The sequence below is a fragment of the Eschrichtius robustus genome, chromosome 19 (genome assembly GCF_028021215.1).
Source record: "Eschrichtius robustus isolate mEscRob2 chromosome 19, mEscRob2.pri, whole genome shotgun sequence".
Taxonomy (NCBI): Eukaryota; Metazoa; Chordata; class Mammalia; order Artiodactyla; family Eschrichtiidae; genus Eschrichtius; species Eschrichtius robustus.
The window spans coordinates 52620522-52644194 of NC_090842.1; the positions used below are offsets into that span (position 1 = coordinate 52620522).

The window sequence follows — 23673 nt, forward strand, 5'->3', positions numbered from 1 at the left end:
GCCTCGTCGTCATGGCGGCCGTTCGGAAGCCCGTGCTGCTCGGGCTTCGAGATACTGCAGTGCACGGCTGCCCCACGGGGCTGGCCGCCTGGACCGCGAGCAAGCTGGGCGGCGTTCCGGTGAGGTGGGGCGCCGGAGCCGGGGTCGGCGGGTGCTGGTGAGGGCTACGGGGTGAGGGAGTGGGCGAGGTCTCGGGTAAGAGTCAGGGTCTGAGTGCCTCCCTTGCCTTCAGGACGCCCTGCCCGCCGTGGCAGCGCCGAGGCCAGTGTGTGAACTTTGCAGGCAGCCGCTTGCCCTGGTCGTGCAGGTGTACTGCCCGCTGGAAGGCTCCCCGTTTCATCGGCTCCTGCACGTGTTCGCTTGCCCCCGCCCGGGGTGCGCTAGCGGCAGGGCGCGCAGGTAGGCGGGGAAGTCCCGGATCTGCCCACGGGACTTTATACCGAGTGGGCGGGAGCGGGGGTAGGGGGCCAGCATCCGGCGCACCTGGAGGGGACTGGTCAGTCCGCAGGCAGTCGACGATGGACTCCTCACCGCAGTTTTTCTTTACTATGAAGTTGGAAGGTGTTCCGCTCCCAGTGCCTGCAAATACGAGAGAAAGAGACGCAGGACGCTCAGGTAAAGCGCTTGTGACTATCATATTCTGATCTGCTGTAATTTGAGGGTATTTTCCAGAATTTCGTTTAAGACAAACTTTAAGCCATGTTCTTTGAAGTACTTTGGAATGTTTTTTGCTTTTTTTTATGTTTATTTTTTATTTATTTACTTTTTCTTATTAGTCATCCATTTTATACACATCAGTGTATACATGTCAATCCCAATCTCCCAGTTCATCACACCACAATTTGCTTTTTGTTTGAACCATAAAATGGTACTTCCTTAACGTCTTGTTAGTTGTTTTAATTATGCACTGAAGGTATGGAAGCACATAGCTTACTGATTTTTCTGTTTGGGAAAAAGTATGGGTGTGTACATACACATCATTATATATGTGTGTGTTTATAGTAAATATACTTACTGTGATAAGTATATGTGTATATAACAAACATTTAATACGACAAAACTCGAATTTATTAAATTAAAAAAATCAGGCAAGTTGGTAGCTGCAGAACAAAATTCAGCTTCCCTTTGCCTGTGAATGTTGCTTTATATATACACTGAATTCTTAATGTGTGCCAAGCACAGTACTAGGAATAAAAAGATGGTGTCTGCCTATATTTGTCAGGGTTCAATTGCAGATAATAGAAAAGCACTTTGACTTTTTAAAGCTGAGACAGACTTAAAATTTGGTTTTTACTAACTTATTTGGATAGCCTGGAGGAGATGACTCCAGGAATGACCTCCGGAACCACACCTCAGAACTGGCCTGTCAAGGAGCTGCTAACCTCTCTTGCAGTCAGGAAACTGAGATGTGTTCCGGTGAATGGAAGCTGCCCTTGTCAGAACTGTTGACTCCAGAGCCTTGCTCTGTCTCCATCTACAGATCAGCTACCTTTTGCTTCATGGCCCCTCTTTCCACTTCACTCTGTCTCAAGTCTGTGTCTCTCTCTAGACGCAGACAGACCCCCTGATCACACCTAGGACCCCAGGTGCTTAGGAGTCTGGGAAATGTAGTTCTTTCTTACCATGTGCAATACACGAAGCACAGCTGAAAGAGATGTTGAAGAAACCACCATATTGCATTTGCCATGGTGCCCCTGAAAAGAAAACACAATATTTGTCACCTCCAACATGCTTTTGAGTAAACGGGGTCCAGGAAGTTGAATCAGAGTGTGCCAGAGTGGAGGACGGGGGGTGCTGGTGTTAAGGCTCCCTCAGGAAGCTGAAGGGATGGGTGGCTCAGGAAGCCAAGGGAGTAGGTGAGATCACCCAAGTGTGCTTGAACCACATTCACTGGATATTTTTCCAGAAACAGGAAAATGGCCTCACAGCTGAGGATTGGTGTGAAGGTGCAGATGACTGGGGAAGTGACAGTGAGGAGGCACCTCCACCACAGGTTATCTCAGATTTTGGAAATGATTCCAGCAGTGCCAAAGACAGAGACTGGACTGCCCAGCTCCAAGACCTCCGCCTGCAGGATCCTGTGCCGGGTGCTGCTCCTGCTGTGCCTCCTGGGGAAGGGGTGGCCTTGCCTTCTGTGGTGCCGCAGTTCCTGCCCTACTACATCTGTGTGGTTGACGAGGATGACTACGGGGACTTTGTCAGTCTAGATCATGCTCAGAGCCTTCTGAGGGAGTATCAGCAGAGAGAGGGAACTGATATGGAACAGTTGCTTTCCCACAGGTGAGAGTGTGTACTGCTGAGCGTGAGAGGTGATTTGGTCAGGAAGCTGCCACAGTAGGTACCCTTTGGTTTTACCCTCGTATCCGGGGAAGCTTTTTCAGGCAGCACATGTGTGTGTAGGACCTTTCTGCTTCACGCCTCTCAGATGAGAAAGGGAGACAGACAAGGGGATCTTACCAGCCACCCTTGAGTTAGCTTGAAAACACTTTGTTCTGTTTATAGGGACCCTCAGGAAAATGAACAAACAGAAGTTAGGGATACCAAGTATTTACACAAGATGTGTTTACTATCTCTTTAACTTTTCTGTTTTTAAATGTATAACGGAGACAGATAAGTTAGAAAAATGCCATTTGTTTATTGACTCTTGGCTGTGGCTCAAGAACTGGCCTAGGACCTCAGAGACCCTCCCAGAGCCTCAATTCTCCCCTGTAAAATGGGAGTGGTACTGATATCTGGGTGGTGTATCTCTTCATATGGTTTTTGGAGTTAAATGAGAGAATAGGTCTTGAAAGGCTTTATAAACGAAAACCCTCTAAAGAAGTAAGAATAATCATTTTGCTATTATAATAGAATTACAATAGGATATTTGGAGAGTTGACCTGGTTCTTTACCAGAGCTGTATCATTTGTAAGCTTTTTCAGAATACTGTTGGAGTGTGTGAAGAAGTGTTGGTGTTTGAAAATAATCCATAATGGAGAAAGAAATGGAGAGAGTCAGTGGACATAATGACTTTTTAAATTGCAAATAATTATCCAGAGTTGAAAACGGCTAGGAAGCAGGGCTTGAGAGAAGGGTGGCAGGGGGTTACTGATATTCATTATAAAGTGGTAAATATATGATATTTACATTATGTGCATATATTACTTTGGTAAAGTTTTTAAAAATTGTTTACTTTTCTAAATACTGTAATTCTCTGGATATATACAGGCAAAAGTGTTTTTTGCTTCTCTTTTTAGTCTTTCTAGTGATGGTGATGAAAAATATGAGAAGACCATAATTAAAAGTGGAGATAAGATGTTTTACAAATTCATGAAGAGAATTGCTGCTTGTCAGGAGCAGATTTTGAGGTAAAGGCACATTTTTTTAAATTGTTTTTCTTGATTGTAAAAGTAATGTATATTAGTTTGGGAAACACAGGAAAGTATAACAAGAAAACCAAAATCTACAGTATTCCTCAAACCATGAAGCTAAGATTTTAGTTTATTAAGTTCACTTATTTTTTATGCATTTGGATGCACACATGTAAGTAGGTTTTGTGTATTTTTAAAAAAAAATAATTGGGGTCATAGAATATTTATAATTTTTCTCTTTTCTTTCTTTAAAAAAAAAATTATTTATTTATTTATTTAGGCTGTGCTGGGTCTTAGTTGCGGCCCGCGGGATCATTGTTGCAGCATGTTAAGTTGCAGCATGTGGGCTCTTAGTTGCAGTATGCGGGCTTCTTAGTTGCAGCATGCGGCCTTCTTAGTTGCAGCATGTGGACTCTTAGTTGCAGCTTGCAGGCTTCTTAGTTGTGGCATGCAGACTCTTAGTTGCAGCATGGATGTGGGATCTTAGTTCCCTGACTAGGGATGGAACCCGGGCCCCCTGCATTGGGAGTGCGGAGTCTTACCCACTGGACCACCAGGGAAGTTCCTGTGGGATATTTTTATAATGGCAGTTCTTGGTCACCCTTGGATATGAAAGTAAAAGAAGGCAACAGAAGTGGTTTTGAGCTTCTGGCTTGTGAAATTGGGTGAGTGTTGATGCTCTTCTTGAGATGGGGGTTTAGGAGGCTGTTATCTGGGGTGTGGGGTCTTGATTTTTCTTGAACTACAGAGTGTGTCCTTATCAGTTTGACTTCCATCTTTGTAATTAAATCTTTGTTAGTTATAATAGTTTTGATTTTATTTCCCCTGTGCATTCTCCTTTATAAGTTTCATATATTGAAGACATAATACTTTGTAGTAAGTAACAAGTGCTCATAGGATATTGAATCATAGGTCTTGGAAGTTCATTGCCCAGGTCTTCCATTTCTACCTGTGGGTCCGTGGGCAAGTCACTTAACCTTTCTTATCCTCAGTGCCTCATCTCTAACGTGAGGATGATGATACAACTACCTATTTCATAGGATTCCTATGAGAATTAAGTGAGGTGATGAGGCAAATACTCTGTAAAATATACGTAAATACTGGCTGTTGTTTGAAATCCACTATGCTGTGTTTTGGGGAAGCAGAGATCTGTTAGGACTTTTTGTTTTGTTTTTTTTTTTAATTGGCCGTGCTGAGTGGCTTGTGGGATCTTAATTCCCCAACCAGGAATCGAACCCAGGCCCTCGGCAGTGAAAGTGCAGAGTCCTAACCACTGGACTGCCAGGGAATTCCCTAGGATCTCTTAATAGCACTGGCATATTTATGTATTCTTCATTATCTTAGGACAAGGGTCTACTGAATCACCTAATTTCTGTAAATTCTTTGGCGGTAAGGACAGTATATAACTCTCATGCAAAACATAGTGCCCATGTATAGTAGGTATTTGGTGGAGCCAACACCTTTTCAAATGTGGTACGGTTGAAAAGAACCTTGGTTTAGGTCTTAGAAGACTTGGCCTTGGGCAGATGACTTTACCTTTATTTTCTCTTCTGTAAAATGGGCCTAATACCTACTTTACAGCATGTTTGGAAGGATTCAGTGAACATATTCATTCATCCAGCAAATATTTATTGAGTCTATTTTAGATGCTGCAGGTACAGCAGGAAATGACACAAAGTCCATGTTTTTATAGCTTTAGCTTTCTAGTGAGGGAGGTTAAAAATAAATAGACGTGTTGTATGATTTCCACAAGTGATAAATGAGGAAAATAAAACACAGCTATTATAAGTAGGATGTCAGAGAGGCCTCAGAGGAAATGACATACCCAGCAGGTTATAGTATATAAAAATAATGACATAGGGAAAACTTGGAAAAATGGGTCCAGAGAAAGTGGACAGAGTAAAATCAAATGGTCTTTCTCCCCTAATACCTGATACGACGAATATAAAAGGTAAAAGTCAGCCAAAAATAAAATAGAAGAAAAACAAGTATTAAAAAGAAAATCCCTTCCATCAGCATTGAAATAAGGAAAGGAACTTAATACCATAAAACTCAGAGTGGCAGCTTAGGATATAATATCACTAAATGTCTAATACAGTTCTGGGTACCTCACATGTATTTAAATATTTATTTTTGTAATTAATTTACTTTTCACAGAGGAAGGTAGAGGAATTTCTGGAATGGTTTAGTGTGAGTTCTAACCATACAGCCTTCTTCTTTCACCTCTTCAAAATATACTGATTAGCCCACAAAATCCTGAGAATTGCAGTAATCTTGAATCTGGAAAGAAGCAAATAGGAAAAGAATCTGTACCTTCTGCTGTAGGGCTGTTGGCCAGAGAACTGGGTGTGGTGGGGTGATGATGCAGGGAATTAGGAATTGCCTCTCAGAAGCAAAAGTTGTTGACTAGTTACAGTAATGATAAAGAGGTCAAGGGCAATTTCTTCCCCATTAAAATGGGATCTCCCAACATGTAAGACATTTTACACCATCTGAGAAGTAAAAGTGAAACCCAGGTGTTCTAGTAGATTGCATCTAGTTTTAGAGAACCATATCCCCACCCCACTTCACCTACAGAAAAGTAGAAGAAATGAAAAATATGCTTGGAGAAGGGGAAAAGAGCAGACCTCTGATATGAGATAGACAGGAAATCAGTAAGAAAGCCGACACACCGTTTTGGAGAAAACAGGTGGTCTAAACAGAGTCGCCCCCTTCAAGCATGAGCTAGATGAAAAGTGGCATGCCACTCCTGTAATCACATTATCGACAGTAAAATTAAAGAAATGAATGGTACAAACAAAAATGAGCCAAGAACCATATCTGGAAGAAAACATAATCTGAGAACACATAATTCCCAGCAGAGTTTTCAAGATATAGAAGAACTTTGTAAGAAAATACATTCAGTAAAACCCAAGAGCTCAAAGTTGAGAAAATGAAGTAACTATGAGATGCCAAGGGAAATTGAATTGCTAAAGAAACCAAGCCACACAGTACATATTGAATAAATTCAGAAATAATAGACTTGGGTGAAAATCAAAGTACTGACGTGGTGAAAAGAGTTGTGAAAATCTAGTGAATGCAGAAGAAAAAGACAAAGCAATTAGAGAGAAGGTGATATCTATGGAAGGTTGATAAATATAACTACTATAAGGATAATTGGTGTCCAAAATAGAGAACTCAACAAATGGATGAAAAACAATATTCAAAGATGAAATAGGAAATTTTCCCCAAAATGAAATAAGAACTGAATCTGCACATATTAAAGTACAATTGTGATTGAAGTGAGAGACCTAACCTGGTGGTGGTTTTAAAAGTATTTTCGATTAAGGTCTTACTGTATAGCACAGGGAACTATATTCTGTATCCTGTGATAAACCATAATGGAAAAGAATATGAAAAAGAATATATATATATATATATGTATAACTGAGTCACTATGCTGTACAGCAGCAGTTAAACACAACTTTGTAAATCAACTGTACTTCGATAAAATTAAAAAAAAATCTGTCTGATAATTCCATCATTTTGGCTGCGGATCTCCTGGTATTCACTTTCTTTATGGGTCAATTTTTTCTGCTTCTTTGAATATCTAGTAACTTAAAAAAATTGTTTACTGGAAATTGTATGTTGAAGAACAGTAGATACTGAAGTTAATATTTATTCCTTAGGGGTGTATGCCCCTTCTTCTGTAAGGCCAGTACTGTGGGGGGCTGAGTCTTTTTAATCTGCAGTTGAGCTGAGTCTGGGCGTTGTTGCAGTTTTAGTTAGATTCAGTTCAACATTAGCTTTAGTGCCTTCATCTAGACTTGGTAACCATTGATAAGAATTCAGATATCTTGCTATGATATACAACCTTGCAGCTAGTTTTCTGGGCCTTTGGATTTTCTTTGCTCTCTGGTTTTGCTCCGGATACTCTCCAAGAAAGAAACAAAATTTGCAAAGCGTGGTCTTAGATGTTGGAATGTGACTTGTACATGACCCTGATTCACGGTTCTTTATTTCCTTGCTCTAGGTATTCCTGGAGTGGAGAACCACTTTTCTTGACCTGCCCTACATCAGAAGTCACTGAGCTCCCAGCCTGCAGTCACTGTGGAATCCGAAGGATATTTGAGTTTCAGCTTATGCCAGCGCTGGTCAGCATGCTCAGAAGTGCTAATTTAGGTAATAAACCGTTTATTTATTTGAGTTTGTGGGTTTCTAGCACTAATTTGAAATTATTTTAAAAATGAAAGACTATTGTTTCATTTTTGTTTCCTTATAAAATATAAGCATATTACAGAAAACTTGGGAAATTAGAATTATTATTATTTTTTAAATATTTTATTTTTAAATTTATTTTTTTTGGCTGCATCAGGTCTTAGTTGCGGCATGCGGGATCTTCGTTGAGGCATGCGGGCTTCTCTCTAGTTTGGCATGTGGGTTTTCTCTCTCTAGTTGTGGAACGTGGGGTCCAGAGCATGTGGGCTCTGTAGTTTGCGGCATGTGGGCTCTCTTGTTGAGGTGCGCGAGCTCAGTAGTTGTGGCGTGTGGGCTTAGTTGCCCCACAGTGAAATTAGAATTATTTTAAGGAAACTTGTGTTGCTTCCATTTGGGACTATTATAAATAAAGTTACTATGAACATTTGTGTACAAGTCTTTATATGGACATAGGCTTTTCGGTAAGTATGTAGGAGAAAAATGGTTGAATTATATGGTAGGTGTGTGTTTCACTTTTTAACACATTGCCAAACTGTCTTCCAAGGAGGTTGTGCAACTTATATCCCAACCAGCAATACATGAGAGTTGCACATCCTTGGCAACACTTGATATGGTCTGTCTTTTTCATTTTAGCCAGTCTCACAGGTGTGTAGTGATGGCACATCGTTTTAATTTACATTTCTCTAACAACTAATGATCTTGAGCATCTTTTCATGTGTTTATTTACCACTGTATGTTTTCTTTGGTGAAATATCTGTTCTAATCATTTTCTCTCTTTAAAAATTGGATAGTTTGTCTTCTTATTATTGAATTTTGAGAGTTTTGTATCTATTCTGGATACAAGTCCTTTAGTATATAATTTATAAATATTTTCTCCAAGTCTGTGGCTTGCCTTTTTTTATTTCTGTTTTTTGGTATGGACTTTATTCTTTAGAAGCTTTCAATTTACAGAAAAATTAAGAAATAGTACATAGAGGTCCCATATACCTCATACCCAGTTTCCCCTTTATTAACATTTTACATTAATATGGTACTTTTGTTACAATTAATGAACCAGTATTAATACATTATTAACTAAAATCCATAGTTTATTTAGATTTCCTTAATTTTTACCTGATATCCAAGAGCCTGTCCTGGATACCACAGTGCATTTAGTTGTTGTGTCTCTTGCCTGTGATGGATTTTCAGACTTCCTCATTTTTGAAGACCTTGACAATTTTGGGGAATACTGGTCACTTACTTTGTAAGATGCCCCTATATTGGAATTTGTCTGATTTTTTTTTCTTATAATCAAAATGAGATTATGGGTTATTGAGAGGAAAATCACAGGGGTAAAGTGCCTTTTTCTTCATGTCACACATGATATCAAGGGTACATCTTTATACATTGACTGTTGATGTTAGCCTTGATCACCTGGTGTTTCAGGTTTCTCCACTTGAAAACAATTCCTTTTTCTCCCCCCAGTCAGAATAAAATGACTTGTCTTTTTATTCTCTAAACAGTGTCCTTTCAAAAAACAGTTTTTAATTTTGAAGGACAATTGATTAATTTTTTCTTGTATGGATCGTGTTTTTAATGTCTTGTCTAAGAAATAATTGCCTAGCCCAAGGACACTAGTTTTTTCCTAGTTTTATGTTTTACATTTAGATTTATGTCCATTTTGAGTTAACTTTTATATATGGTGTGAGGTATGGATCAAGTTCATTCTTTTCCATGTGAATATCCAGTTGTTTCAGCACCGTTTATTGATAAGGTTATTCTTTCTCTGAATTATCTTTTACCTTTGTTGAAAATTGGTTGTCCATATATGTGTTAATTTATTTGTGTACTCTCTATTCTGCATTCTGTTCCATTAATCTGTTTTTCTGTTTTGACACCACTGCCACACTGTCTTGACTACTGTAACTTTGTAGGATTTGTAATTTGGTAGTGTCAATCTTGCAGGTTTATTCTTCCTTTTCAAAGGTATTTTGACTCTTCGAAGTCCTTTGCATTTCTGTGTTTTTAAGAATCAGCTTGTCAATTTCTTTAAAAAGTAAAAGGCATTCTGGGGTTTTGATTGGGATTGCATTGATTCTCTGGATCAGTGTGGGGAGAATTGCTATCTTAATGTTGAGTCTTCCAACTCATGTACATAATATGTCTTTCCATTTATTTAGGTTCTCTTTAATTTCTTGCAGCAGGGTCTTATACTTTTCAATGTATAGTCTTGCACATCTTTTTTCAGTTTTGTCTCTAAGTATTAAATGCTTTTTTTGTGCTATTGTAAATGGCATTTAAAAAATTTCAATTTCTGATGTTTGCTGCTAGTATATTTAAATATAATTGATTTTTTAAAAGATGTGTTGTAAAATATACATACTTAAAATTTACCATTTTGTGGTCATGAAGAACCTAGGGACAAGACAGCAATAAAGACGCAAATGTACTGGAGAATGGACTTGAGGACACGGGGAGGGGGAAGGGTAAGCTGGGACAAAGTGAGAGAGTGACATGGACATATATACACTACCAAATGTAAAATAGATAGCTAGTGGGAAGCAGCCGCATAGCACAGGGAGATCAGCTTGGTGCTTTGTGACCACCTAGAGGGGTGGGATAGGGAGGGTGGGAGGGAGGGAGACACAAGAGGGGAGAGATATGGGGATATATGTATATGTATAGCTGATTTACTTTGTTATAAAGCAGAACCTAACACACCATTGTAAAGCAATTATACTCCAATAAAGATGTTAAAAAAAACAATTTACCATTTTAGCCATTTCTTTAAGTGTATAGTTTAGTGGCATTAAGTATATTCACAATGTTATGTAACCATCACCACTATCTATTTCCAAAACTTTTTTGTTATCCCAAACAGAAAATCTGTACCCATTAAGAATTAACTACTCCCCCACTCCCAAAAAGGAATTAACCCGCCCATTTTCTCTTCCCCTAGTTGCTGGTAACCTCTATTCTATCTCTTTCTGTCTCTGTGAATTTACCTATTCCAGATACCTCATATAAGTAGAATCATGCAACATTTGTCCTTTTGTGTCAGGCTTATTTAACTTAGCATAGTGTTTTCAGGGTTTGTCCATGTTGTAGCATGTATCAAAATTTCCTTCCTTTTTATAGTTCATTGTATGTATATACAAATTTTTTAATTCTTTAACTTGATGGCGTTTCCATCCTTTAGCTATTATGAGTAATGCTGCTGTGAACATTGGTATACAAATATCTGTTTGACTCCCTGTTTTTAGTTCTTTTGGGTATATCCTAGGAATGGCATTGCTGGGTCATTTTTAGAGCTGTAAACACATACATTGAAAACAAAGAAAAATCTCAAATCAATGACCTGTTTACCTTTTAAGGAACTAGAAAAAGAAGACCAACCAACCAAAGCTCACAGAAGAAAGGCAAGAATAAAGGCTAGAGCAGAGATCTTAAAGGATAATATAAAAACAACAGAGACAAGTGTTCAAAACCAAATTTTTTGGTGTGGATTCTTTAGGATTTTCTACATATAAGACCAGATCATCTGTATTTACTAATACATATTTTATATATATACACACACACATATTAGTATTTGCTAAATGTAATGATTTTACATGGGATGGTGGCTGATTACATTTGATCTTTATGACCATTGAGTATTCTTATGTGTATCTAAAGTACTTTTAGAACAGACATGAAACTATTCCCTCTACTCATCGAATTCACAAAACATGTTTATTCATTGTACAATATTTTAAAAGGTTAGCATGGTTTAATTTTAGAAGCAGAAATTCTGTCTCTTAAGATTATGAGTTGACCAAGGCACATGTTTGGCATAATCATATACGGTTGAGGAGTAATGGCTTCTGTCTCTTTGCACAACTGCCATAGTCACTCGTATAATATCTGCAATGAGGGCATTTTTATGTCAGCATTATCTTTTTCCAGTTTACCAGTAATTACCTAAGGTACATCATATCCATTTCCTCTTTTATTTCAACAATCAGTAAACCCTTCTTCTGTGGTTATGGAAGTGTTCTTAACATGAACATACCTTGTCATGTGACATATTTGTTTACCATGGCCTACTTCTCTTCTACAATCAGAAACAAGGAAAATTGTTTGCTTTTTGTATTCCCTACTGTATTTCAGATCTAACCTGATTTCTTAGGTCCTTTATATATTTCTTTTGAATCGCTTTAAACACATAAGAAGAGATCACTTTTTATCATTACCTACATCATTAGGTGTGTGGACATTATAATAACGTAATTTTTACTACACTGAAAATCATTTCAGGCTTTGATCTTGGAGTAGTTTTTCTAAGAGGTAACTTGTTCCTGGGACAAAATATAGCAACAACTAAAATCACTTGCAGGATTGTCTACTATTTTTGTTTCTTTAAATTTGTCAGTTTTGGGGGCTTCCCTGGTGGTCCAGTGGTTAAGACTCCGTGCTTAAGGGCACGGGTTTGATCCCTCATTGGGGAAGTTCTGCATGCTGTGGGGTGCAGCCAAAAAAAAAAAAAATTTGTCACTTTCTGGTAACTATCCTAGGAACTGGTGAGTTCTAGGTATTTTTTAAACAATTCTGATTAGAAAACATCAAGATGAAACACTGAATCTTTGTGGTCAGAAATTCTGTTATCATTATTCTAATATGAATATTTGAGTTGCAGATAATTTGATTTTGATCTGTTAGTGTGGAAATGTAAGCATGGAGACAAAGACAAAATAAAAACAAGCATTCTTGGGATTTCCCTGGTGGCGCAGTGGTTAAGAATCCACCTGCCAATGCAGGGGACACGGGTTCGAGCCCTGGTCCGGGAAGATCCCACATGCTGTGGAGTAACTAAGCCTGTGCGCCACAACTACTGAGCCTGCACTCTAGAGCCTGCGTGCCACAACTACTGAAGCCCGCGCACTGTAGGGCCCACATGCTGCAACTACTGAGGCCTGCGCGCCCAGAGCCCGTGCTCCTCAACAAGAAAAGCCACCTCAATGAGAAGCCCATGCACCGCAACGAAGAGTAGCCCCCTGTCAGATTTCCCTGGTGGTGCAGTGGTTAAGAATCCGCCTGTCAACACAGAGGACACGGGTTCAATCCGTGGTCTGGGAAGATCCCACATGCTGCGGAGTAACTAAGCCCATGCGCCACAACTACTGAGCCTGCACTCTAGAGCTCATGTGCTGTAACTGCTGAAGCCCGCGTGCTTCTACTACTGAAGCCCGTGTGCCTAGAGCCCATGCTCTGCAACAAGAGAAACCACCGCAATGAGAAGCCCGTGCACTGCAATGAAGAGTAGCCCCCGCTTGCCGCAACTAGAGAAAGCCCACGTGCAGCGATGAAGACCCAATGCAGCCAAAAAAATAAAAAATAAAATTAAAAAAAAAGAAAGAAAAAAAAGAGTAGCCCCTACTCGCTGCAAATAGAGAAAGCCCACGCACAGCAACAAAGACCCAATGCAGCCAAAAATAATTAATTAATTAAGTAAATTAAAAAGAAATAAATTAAAAAAAACAAGCATTCTTGGAAAAAAAAGATCAGATCATCTGCAAGAGAGATAATTTTTATTTTTTTATTTTTAAAATGTTTATTTATTTTGGCTGTGCTGGGTCTTAGTTGCAGCACACAGTATCTTTGTTGCGACATGCGGGATCTTTAGTTGCAGCATGCAGGCTTCTTAGTTGCAGCATGTGGGCTTCTTAGTTGCGGCATGTGAGCTCTTAGTTGTGGAATGCATGTGGGATCTAGTTCCCTGACCAGGGATCAAACCCAGGCCTCCTGCATTGGGAGCACGGAGTCTTACCCACTGGCCGCCTGGGAAGTCCCCAATAGAGATAATTTTACTTCCTTCTTTCTGATTTGTATGCCTTTTATTTTTCTTGTCCAATCGCTCTATATAGAACTTCTGTATCGAACAGAAGTTGCAGAAGTAGACATCCTTTACTTGTTCCTGGTCTTAGGGGAATAGCTTTTAGTTTTTCACCATTGAGTATTAAGTTAGCTGTGAGTTTTTCATATGTATGGCCTTTTTCAGACTGAGGAATTTACCTTCTATTCCTAGTTTATTGAGTGATTTTTCTCACTACAGAGCATTGAATTTTGTCAGATGCTTTTTTTCTGCATCAATTGAGATGATCATGGTAATTCTATGGATTCTGTTAATGTGGTATATTATATTGATTTTGGTATGTTTAAACATCTTTCCATTCTTGGGATAAATCCCATTGGATCATAGCATATAAACCTTTTTATAAGCTGGATTTGGTTTGCTAGTATTTTGTTGAGGATTTTTGCATCCGTATAAGGGATATTGGTTTGTAGTTTTCTTTTAATATCTCTGTCTGGCTTTGGTATTAGGATAATACTAGCCTCAGAGAATGAGTAAGTAGTCCCTTCTATTCAATTTTTTGGGAGACTTAAAGAAGGATTGGTGTTTATTCTTCTTTAAATGTTTTGTAACATGTACTAGTTACATCCTCTAGTCCTTGGCTTTTCTTTATAAATTTATTTATTTTATTTATTTATCTTTGGCTGTGTTGGGTTTTCGTTGCTGTGCACAGGCTTTCTCTAGTTGCGGTGAGTGGAGGCTACTCTTCATTGTGGTGTGCAGGCGTGGGATCTTCCCGGACCAGGGCTTGAACCCGTGTCCCCTGCATTGGCAGGCGGATTCTTAACCACTGCGCCACCGGGGAAGCCCCTAGGCTTTTCTTTACTGGGAGGGTTTTGATTACTCATTCAATTTCCTTGCTATAGGTCTATTCAAATTTTCTGTTTCTTCTTGAGTCAGTTTTGGTAGATTGCATGTTTCTAGGAGTTTATCCATTTCTTTTAGGTTATTCAATTTGTTGGTATACAACTGTTCATATTATTCTCTTATAATCTTTCATTTCTATAAAATTTGTCTTAATGTTTATACTTTTTTTTTTTTAAATTTTTGGCTGTGTTGGGTCTTCGTTGCTGCACATGGGCTTTCTCTAGTTGCAGCGAGTGGGGGCTACTCTTCGTTGCGGTGTGCGGGCTTCTCATTGCGGTGGCTTCTCTTGTTGCGGAGCACAGGCTTCAGTAGTTGTGGCACGTGGGCTCAGTAGTTGTGGCTCGAGGGCTCTAGAGCGCAGACTCAGTAGTTGTGGCGCATGGGCTTAGTTGCTCCACGGCATGTGGGATCTTCCCGGACCAGGGCTCGAACCCGTGTCCCTTGCATTGGCAGGCGGATTCTTAACCACTGGGCCACCAGGGAAGTCCCAATGTTTCTACTTTCATTTCTGGTTTTAGTAATTTGAGTCTTCTCTTTTTCTTAGTCATTCTAGCTAAAGATTTGTCAATTTTGTTGATCTTTACAAAGAACAAACTTTTGGTTCTGTGGGTTTTTCTCTATTGTTTTTATATTCTCCATTAAAAAAAAAATTCTGCTCTAGCCTTTATTTTTTCCTTTCTTCTGCTGCCTTTGATAGTTTGGTCTTTTTCTAGTTCCTTAGGGTATAGACCATTAAGGTCATTGATTTGAGATCTTTCTTTGTTTTTATTGTGTGTGTTTATATCTGAAAATTTCCTCTTAGTACTGCTTTCACTGCATCTCATAAGGTTTGGTATGTTGTGCTTTCATTTTCATTTGTCTCAAGGTATTGTCTAATTTCCTTTGTGATTTCTTTTTTGACCCGTTGGTTGTTTAAAAGTGTTCTGTTTACTTTTCACGTATTTGTGAATTTTCCAGTTTTTGTCCTGTTATTGATTTCTAGTTTCATTTCATTGTCATCAGTAAAGATACTTAGTATGAGGTAAGTCTTCTTCAATTAATTGAGACTTATGGTATATCCCAGAGATGTTCTCTGTACACTTGAAAAGAATGTGGTGTTAAGTGGCGTGTTCTGTATGTGTCTGTTAGTTCCAGTTGTCAAACTATTGCATTGTCAAACCTTCTGTTTCCTTATTGATCTTCTGTCTGGTTGTTTTATTTATTATTATAAGTGAGTTATTGATGTCAAGTATTATTGTAGCACTGTCTATTTCTCTCTTTAAATCTGTCAATTTTTGCTTCACATATTTAGGGTCTCTGCACATAGAAGCTTATATGTTTATAATTATTATATTTTCTTGCCCTATTGAACCTTTTTTCAACACATAATGTCCCTGTTTGTCTCTTGTAACCATTTTTTTATTTGAAGTTTTGTCTAACAATAAGATAGCCAACCTAGCTCTCTTTTAGTTACTGTTTGCCTAGAATATCTTTTTCTATCCTTTTGCTTTCATCCTCTTTGTGTCCCTGTTATCTAAAGAGAGTATTTCTAATAGTGTATAGATTAGTCTTATTTTATTATTTTTTTATATCCTGTCAATGCTTTTTTTTAAATAGGAAAGTTTAATCCATGTACATTTAATGTCATTACTGACAAAGGATTTACTTCAGCCATTTAGCTATTTTCTGTATGTCTTATAATATTTTTGTTCCTCAGTTCTTCCATTATTGCCTTTTTTTTGGTATTTAGGTGATTTTTTTGTAGTATACCATTTAGATTCCCTTCTTTCATTGTCTGTATACAGTAAGTCTCCTACATACGAATGAGCTCCTTTCTGAGAGCATGTTTGTAAGTCCAATTTGTTCGTAAGTCCAACAAAGTTAGCCTAGATACCCAACTAACACAATCTGCTATATAGTACTATACTGTAATAGGTTTGTAATACTTTTCACAAAAATAATACATAAAAAACAAACAAACACAAAAAATAAAGAAAATATTTAAAATCTTACAGTACCTTGAAAAGTACAGTAGTACAGTACAACAGCTGGCATATAGAGGCTGGCATTTAATGAACAGGCAAGAGGAGATACTGACTGGAGGAGGGAGAGGAGGTGGGAGATAGTAGAGCTGAAGGATCGTTAGCAATAGGAAATGGAGGGCAATCTGCAATTTCACTCACGCCTGATGTTGATGGAACACATATTCGCATCTTTGAAAGTTCACAACTTGAAGGTTCATATGTAGGGGACTTACTGTATTTTTTGGTGTTTTACTTAGTGATTACTTTGCAATTAACGTCTTAAAATTTTAGCAACCTAGTTTGAATAATACCAACTTTCTTTCAATATTATACAAACACTTCTACTTCTATATACATCTCTATTCTTTTCCTTTTATATTGTTAACATCACAGATTATATCTTTATACCTTGTATGTCTCTTAACATAGATTCATAATTACTATTTTATGCATTTGCTTGTTAAATTGTATAGGAGAAAGAAGTTACAAACTAAACCAGAAGTATAATAAAGCTGTCCTTTATGAAGTTCTTTATTTTTCCTGTTTTTGAATTACTGTCTAGTATCCTTTAATTTCAACCTGGAGAACTCCTTTTAGCATTTCTTTTTTTTATATATATAAATTTATTTATTTATTTATTTGTTTTTATTTTTGGCTATGTTGGGTCTTTGTTGCTGCGCATGGGCCTTCTCTAGTTGCAGTGAGTGGGGGCTACCCTTCATTGTGGTGCGCGGGCTTCTCATTGCGGTGTCTTCTCTTATTGCGGAGCATGCACTCTACGTGTGCAGGCTTCAGTAGTTGTGGCACGCAGGCTCAGTAGTTGTGGTTCACGGGCTCTAGAGCGCAGGCTCAGTAGTTGTGGCGCATGGGCTTAGTTGCTCCGCGGCATGTGAGATCTTCCCAGGCCAGGGATCGAACCCATGTACCTTGCATTGGCAGGTGGATTCTTAACCACTGTGCCAGCAGGGAAGCCCCTAGCATTTCTCACAGGGCAAATCTACTGTTATGAACTCCCTCAGCTTTAAAAAAAAAAAAAAAAAAAAATCTGGTAATATCTTAATTCTCCTTCAATTTTGAAAGAGAGTTTTGACAGATACATAATTCTTTATTTACAGTCTTTTAGGACGAAATGTGTCATCCTGTTGCCTCCTGGCTTTCATGGTTTCTGAGAAATCAACTGTTAAATCTTATTGAGGCTATCTTGTATGTAACTAGTTACTTCTGTCTTGCTGCTTTCAAAGTTACCCTTTTGTCTTTGAGTTTTAACAGTTTGTCAATTTAACATTTGACTACCGTGTGTCTGGTGTGGATCTCTTGAGTTTTTGCTGCTTGAAGTTTGTTGAGCTTCTTGGATATGGTCTTGGAGCTAGTTGCTAAATGAAAGAAGGGAAATCTCTAAAACTTACCAGTGTCTTAATCGAGCTCTTACTAGATGATGAAGTGTTTCACTAGACTCCAGAGTTCCAAAATAGATAGTTTCAGATAGTTCTTCCAGCTCAGTAGCTGCTTTAGTGGAAGGTCAGATTCCTAGAGGTTCCTACTCTGCCATGTTCCTTGACATTATTTCCACAGTTGATTTTTGTATACTGATCTTGTGCCCTGCAACTGTTCTATTGATTATTTTGTTGATTACATCAGGTTTTGAACATAGACAATCATATTGTTTGGGGATGAAGACGGTTACTTCTTCCTTTCCTTAGCTGGCTGTCTTTCTTTTCTTTTTCTTTTCTTTTCTTCTTCTTTTTTTTTTTTTGCCTACTGCACTGACTGGAACCTCAATACAATGTTGAATGTAAATATGAGAGCAGACATCCTTGTCATATTTCTGATCATAGGAGTAAAGCAGTCAGTCTTTAATCGTTAGGTAACTTGGTAACTTGTTAACTGTAGGTTTTTTGTAAATGCTCTCATCAGGTTGAAAAAGTGCCTGTCTAATCCTATTTTTTTGCGTTCTTTTTTTTTTTTAACAAATTTATTTAATTATTTATTTTGGCCACGTTGGGTCTTCGTTGCTGTGTGTGGACTTTCTCTAGTTGTGGCGAGTGGGGGCTACTCTTCGTTGCGGTGTGCGGGCTTCTCATTGTGGTGGCTTCTTTTGTTGTGGAGCATGGGCTCTAGGTGCACAGGCCTCGGTAGCTGTGGCACGTGGGCTCAGAAGTTATGGCTTATGGGCTGTAGAGCGCAGGCTCGGTAGTTGTGGCACAGGGGCTTAGTTGCTCCGTGGCATGTGGGATCTTCCCAGAGTAGGGCTTGAACCCGTGAACCCTGCATTGGCAGGCAGATTCTTAACCACTGTGCCATCAGGGAAGTTCCTTTGAGTTCTTTTTTTTTTAAGATCCAGCTCCTTGTTTGTTTGTTTGTTTTTTAATTTTATTTATTTATTTATGGCTGTGTTGGGTCTTCGTTTCTATGCGAGGGCTTTCTCTAGTTGCGGCAAGTGGGAGCCACTCTTCATCGCGGTGCGCGGGCCTCTCACCATCGCGGCCTCTCTTGTTGCGGAGCACAGGCTCCAGACGCGCAGGCTCAGTAATTGTGGCTCACAGGCCCAGTTGCTCCACGGCATGTGGGATCTTCCCAGACCAGGGCTCGAACCCGTGTCCCCTGCATTGGCAGGCAGATTCTCAACCACTGCGCCACCAGGGAAGCCCTTGAGTTCTTTTTAATAGCTGTGTATACAAGTATTATTTAAGTCATGTTAGCAAATTGTTGCATGGTAGGTATCTACCAGTTTCTGTTGCCATCAGCCACATAGGAGGTTGTTGATGTCCCGGCATCTTTTGCAGAATCTGGTACAAAATTTTGGAAAACTTTTGCAAATATTGTTAAAAACGTCATTTTGTAGCCTAGCAATTCCACCCAAAAGAATTGAAAACATATGTATACCAAAACCTGTACACAAATGCTCGTATCAGCATTATTCAAAATACCCAAAAAGTGGAAGTAGCTGAAGTGTTCATCAACAAATCAGTGTACAAACAAAATGTGGTATCTCCAGTGAGTATTATTCTGCCATGAAAAGAAAGGAAGTACTACATGATAAACGTGCTACAAATAGTTGTGCCTTGAAAACATTATGCTAAGTGAAAGAAGCCAGACACAAAAGGCTACAAATTATATGATTCCATTTATATGAAATGTCCATAATAGGCAAATCCATTGAAACAGAAGATTAGTGGTTGCTTGTACCTGGAAGCAGGAGAGAATGGGGAGTGACTGCTAACGGGTATGGGCCTGGGGTGTCTTTTTGGGGTGATGAAAATGTTCTGGAATCTGATAGTGGAGATGTTTGTATAACTATGTGAATATGCTAAAAACCAATGAACTGTAGCTTTAAAATGGTAAATTTTATGGCATGGGAATCATATTTTAATTAGGAAAAACACCGTGTAAGCAGCTGCACAAACTCATAATGCCTTTGGTGATCCTTATAAGGATGACAGGAACAACAATTATGACAACAAAGTGATAATTATAACAATTAGGTTTAATGGAGGAAAAAAAATTTTTTTTAAGTATTTATTTTTTGGCTGCGTTGGGTCTTAGTTGCGGCACTCGGGATCTTTGTTGCGGTGCATGGGCTTCTCTCTTGTGGCACGTGGACTCAGTAGTTGCTGCGCGTGGGCTCCACAATGCATGGGCTCTGTAGTTGTAGCACACAGGGTCTCAAGTTGTGGCACGTGGGCTCAGTAGTTGTGGTGCACGGGCTTAGTTGCTCCGTGGCCTGTGGGATCTTCCCAGAGCAGGGCTCGAACCCGTGTCCCCTGCATTGGCAGGCAGATTCTTAACCACTGCGCCACCAGGGAAGTTCCTAGGTAACGGGTTCTTTATTCAAGAGGCCCTAGTTTCTAAAAGATCCTTTGAAATTAAGAGAATTATATTCATTCCGTATTTCAATTTTGAATAGTATGCATTTGGCTCCTTTACTATAATAGATAAGGAAATGTATACCCTACTCCATCTCCAAATATTTTAGTATCATTTTTGCTTTATCAAGGTTTATAAGTCTGTATTCTATAGCCATAATTCTCACAGCTGTTTAGCCTATGAATTCTTTATTTTGACTGTTCTCTCCTAGCTGGAATCTATCAAGTAATAGCCTCAAAGAGGGCTCGTAGGTCTTGTTCTTACTTTAGAATGTGTGTGCTGGTTTGCCTTTATATTTGAAGGACAACTTATGTATAAAGTTCTTAAGCTCCACTTTCTTTCTTCAAAACTTTGAAATCGCCCATGCTGTCAACAGTGAGAGCCCCGCCAGTCCTTTTATCTGGTACCTCCTGTCATCTCCCATGGCTGCGTCTCACCAGGAAGTACGTTTTGGCATTGAATGTTGCTTTGTAGAAGTCTGAGGGTGGACTAATTTCCCCCACCCGCCACCTTTGTAACTAACATTTATGCTAGGATGCCTGTAGAATTTTCTTTATTTATGAAGTCCGGGCACTGAACTAACATATGTCTTGCCGTCCAATTGTTTGTAATCCTTTTATTGTGGGACAGGATAGGTCTTCCGACCTATATATTTAGTTTTTCTTCCTTTTTGTTTCTGGGTATCTTTTCTATTGAATTTGTAGCTTTTCTACGGAACCAACACCAGTTGCTTTGGTCACCTTTCTCCTCTCAAATGCATGCTTTTCCCTTTCCCTTTACATTCATTAAGATTCTCTCAAGCCTTTCTTTTCTACCTGTAATTAAGTTTCACCTGTCTTTTCTGTTTCTTGTGGTTTCTGATGTTTTTCATTGGATGTGTAGTGGGACTGTTTTGATCTCCATATGCTGTGTCTTTCTCCTCCCCCTCCCTCATCCCCCAAATGTGGCAGGTCTCTGGGCTCATGTATAATAGCTACTTGGTGTTTTATTCTATCTAATTCCTTACACCTCCTTCTTGCCCCTCCTGGTGGTCACTAGTACTGAGTTTCAGCTTTCTAATGCCCTCTGAAAACTGCCTGTTGCTCATTCTAGTTGGGAATTATCTCAAATTCACCACATTATTTTTTCAAAATCAGCTCTATTTTGGCCTTTCTTTGTACTGTCTTTGATTTTCTTTCCATTATTGCTGTCTACGTTTTTAAAAAGTATTTTTCTTTTGCTGCTGCAAACCAGTTGCCCAGCTCCTCCTTTGGACTCCTGTTTTCCTGTTCTGATTTCAGCAGGAGTTCTTGTTGCTCATGTTCTCTTTTTTTTTTAATTTTATTTTATTTATTTATTTATTTTTGGCTGTGTTGGGTCTTCGTTTCTGTGCGAGGGCTGTCTCTAGCTGCGGCGAGTGGGGGCCACTCTTCATCGCGGTGCGCGGGCCTCTCACTATCGCGGCCTCTCCTGTTACGGAGCACAGACTCCAGACGCGCAGGCTCAGTAGTTGTGGCTCACGGGCCCAGTTGCTCCGCGGCATGTGGGATCTTCCCAGACCAGGGCTCGAACCCGTGTCCCCTGCATTGGCAGGCAGATTCTCAACCACTGCGCCACCAGGGAAGCCCCACTCATGTTCTCTTGATGACATTCTTCGTGGCTCCATCCATCAATAAACTTCTATAAATTCTTAGGATTTATTTTCTACTTTTTGCCTGTATCCTTTCTTGGAGGTAGTGTTCTGTCAGTGTGACGTATTTTAAAATGGTCTTCAATGTCAGATAGTCTAGACATTTGTATTGAAGTCTAATTGAGATTTTTTGTTTATTTTCAAAGTATATTTTACTGGGACTTCCCTGGTGGTCCAGTGGCTGGGACTCTGTGCTCCCAATGTAGGGGGCCTGAGTTCGGTCCCTGGTCAGGGAAGTAGATCCCACATGCCGCATCTAAGAGTTTGCATGCCACAACTAAAGATCTCACATGCCGCAACTAAGACCCAATGCAGCCACATAAATAAATAAACATTTTTTTAAAAAATAGTATATTTTACGGATAAATCTGTGTTATTTTTGCAATCAGCAGTCACTTTTTATAGGAATACTGCAACTGTATTGTGACTGAAAACTAGTGAGCACTGTTTTTGCTTTAAGTAATTATTTTTTCAGTGTGTAAGGTAGAATCACTCCCTGTGGCAACGCCAATTATCCTGATATTGAGCCATCTTTTTCCTTCCTTTGTATTATCTTCTAATTGCTTAACCTTTTTGTTTAACAGTTAACACTTAAGATGTGCCAGGCTCTGTTCTAAGTACCTTACATGTATTGGCTTATTTACTCCTCCTTACAGCAATCTTATCATCATGATAAATATAGTCATTATAACATAGAGGTGAAATTGCTTGCTCAGGGTGGTAGAGCTGTGGTTTAAACTCAAGCAATCTTGTTCCAGAGTCTGGGCTCTATCCACTAAGCAAACTTTGAATTTTTTTTTTTTTTTTTGATGGGTATACTATTTTATTAACATTTAAATTTCACCAAGAGTTCAAGTATATGCTAGCCATTTGTTCAGATTTTTGAAATAAAGACAAAATGGGCAAACAGCTTTGAGGGTGTGATGTACTTAACACTGCACAATATATTCACCAACTAGACAATCTAAGGGGTGGTATGACTATACACTTAGGAGCACCAAGTACAGGAACAAGCCCTGGAATTGGAAGAAAAACCTGCCATTCAGGACTGAACAGAGGTCTTTGGTTGCTGACAGAATCTCCCCTTGACTTCAGACGTGAGACAAACTGAGGGAGTCTGTCAGTATACAAAAACCACTGCCTTTAGTAACAGGATGGACTGGCCAGAGCCAATTCAGATTGTGGGGACCAGTCTGAAGTGAGCAGGAGTTGGCTGGAGGCTGGAGATGTTGCAGCTGAAGGCCAGCATCGGCAGATGAAAGCAGCCATGTTCTAAAAATCGCTGATTTCTATACAAGTTCCTAAGATGCTTTCCCTAAACAGGGCAAACTTTGAATATTGAGTGTATCTCATGAGTTTTCTCTTTGCTGGAATCCTGAATATGTTGTATTTTTCAGGTCTTTCTGTGGAATTCGGAACCATTCTAATTTACACATGTGAGAAGAGTTGCTGGCCGCAAAATCATCAGACTCCCGTGGAAGAATTTTGTATTATCCAAGAGGACCCAGATGAATTATTATTTAAGTAGTGCACTTCCTTTTGTGTGTTTTTGTTTGTCTGTTTTTATTTATTTTTGGCTACGTTAGGTCTTTGTTGCTGCACGTGGGCTTTCTCTAGTTGCGGAGAGTGGGGGCTACTCTTCATTGCAGTGCGCGGGCTTCTCATTGCGGTGGCTTCTCTTGTTGTGGAGCATGGGCTCTAGAGCACAGGCTCAGTAGTTGTGGCCCATGGGCTTAGTTGCTCTGCGGCACGTGGGATCTTCCTGGACCAGGGCGGATTCTTACCCACTACGCCACCTGGGAAGCCCTTTCCTTTTGTTTATATAAATTAAAGCAAATTTTAATGTTTAAA

At 39.3% G+C, this 23673-nt stretch overlaps 1 protein-coding gene across 1 annotated transcript; it reads left to right on the forward strand.

Moving 5' to 3' along the window:
• On the forward strand, window positions 1-23673 carry PDCD2L (programmed cell death 2 like). Its single transcript, XM_068527715.1, has 7 exons — window positions 1-119; window positions 233-399; window positions 555-615; window positions 1907-2280; window positions 3237-3347; window positions 7363-7511; window positions 23220-23673. Exons 1-7 carry the CDS (start codon window positions 12-14, stop codon window positions 23348-23350), a joined length of 1101 nt encoding a protein of 366 aa, XP_068383816.1. The 5' UTR covers window positions 1-11; the 3' UTR covers window positions 23351-23673.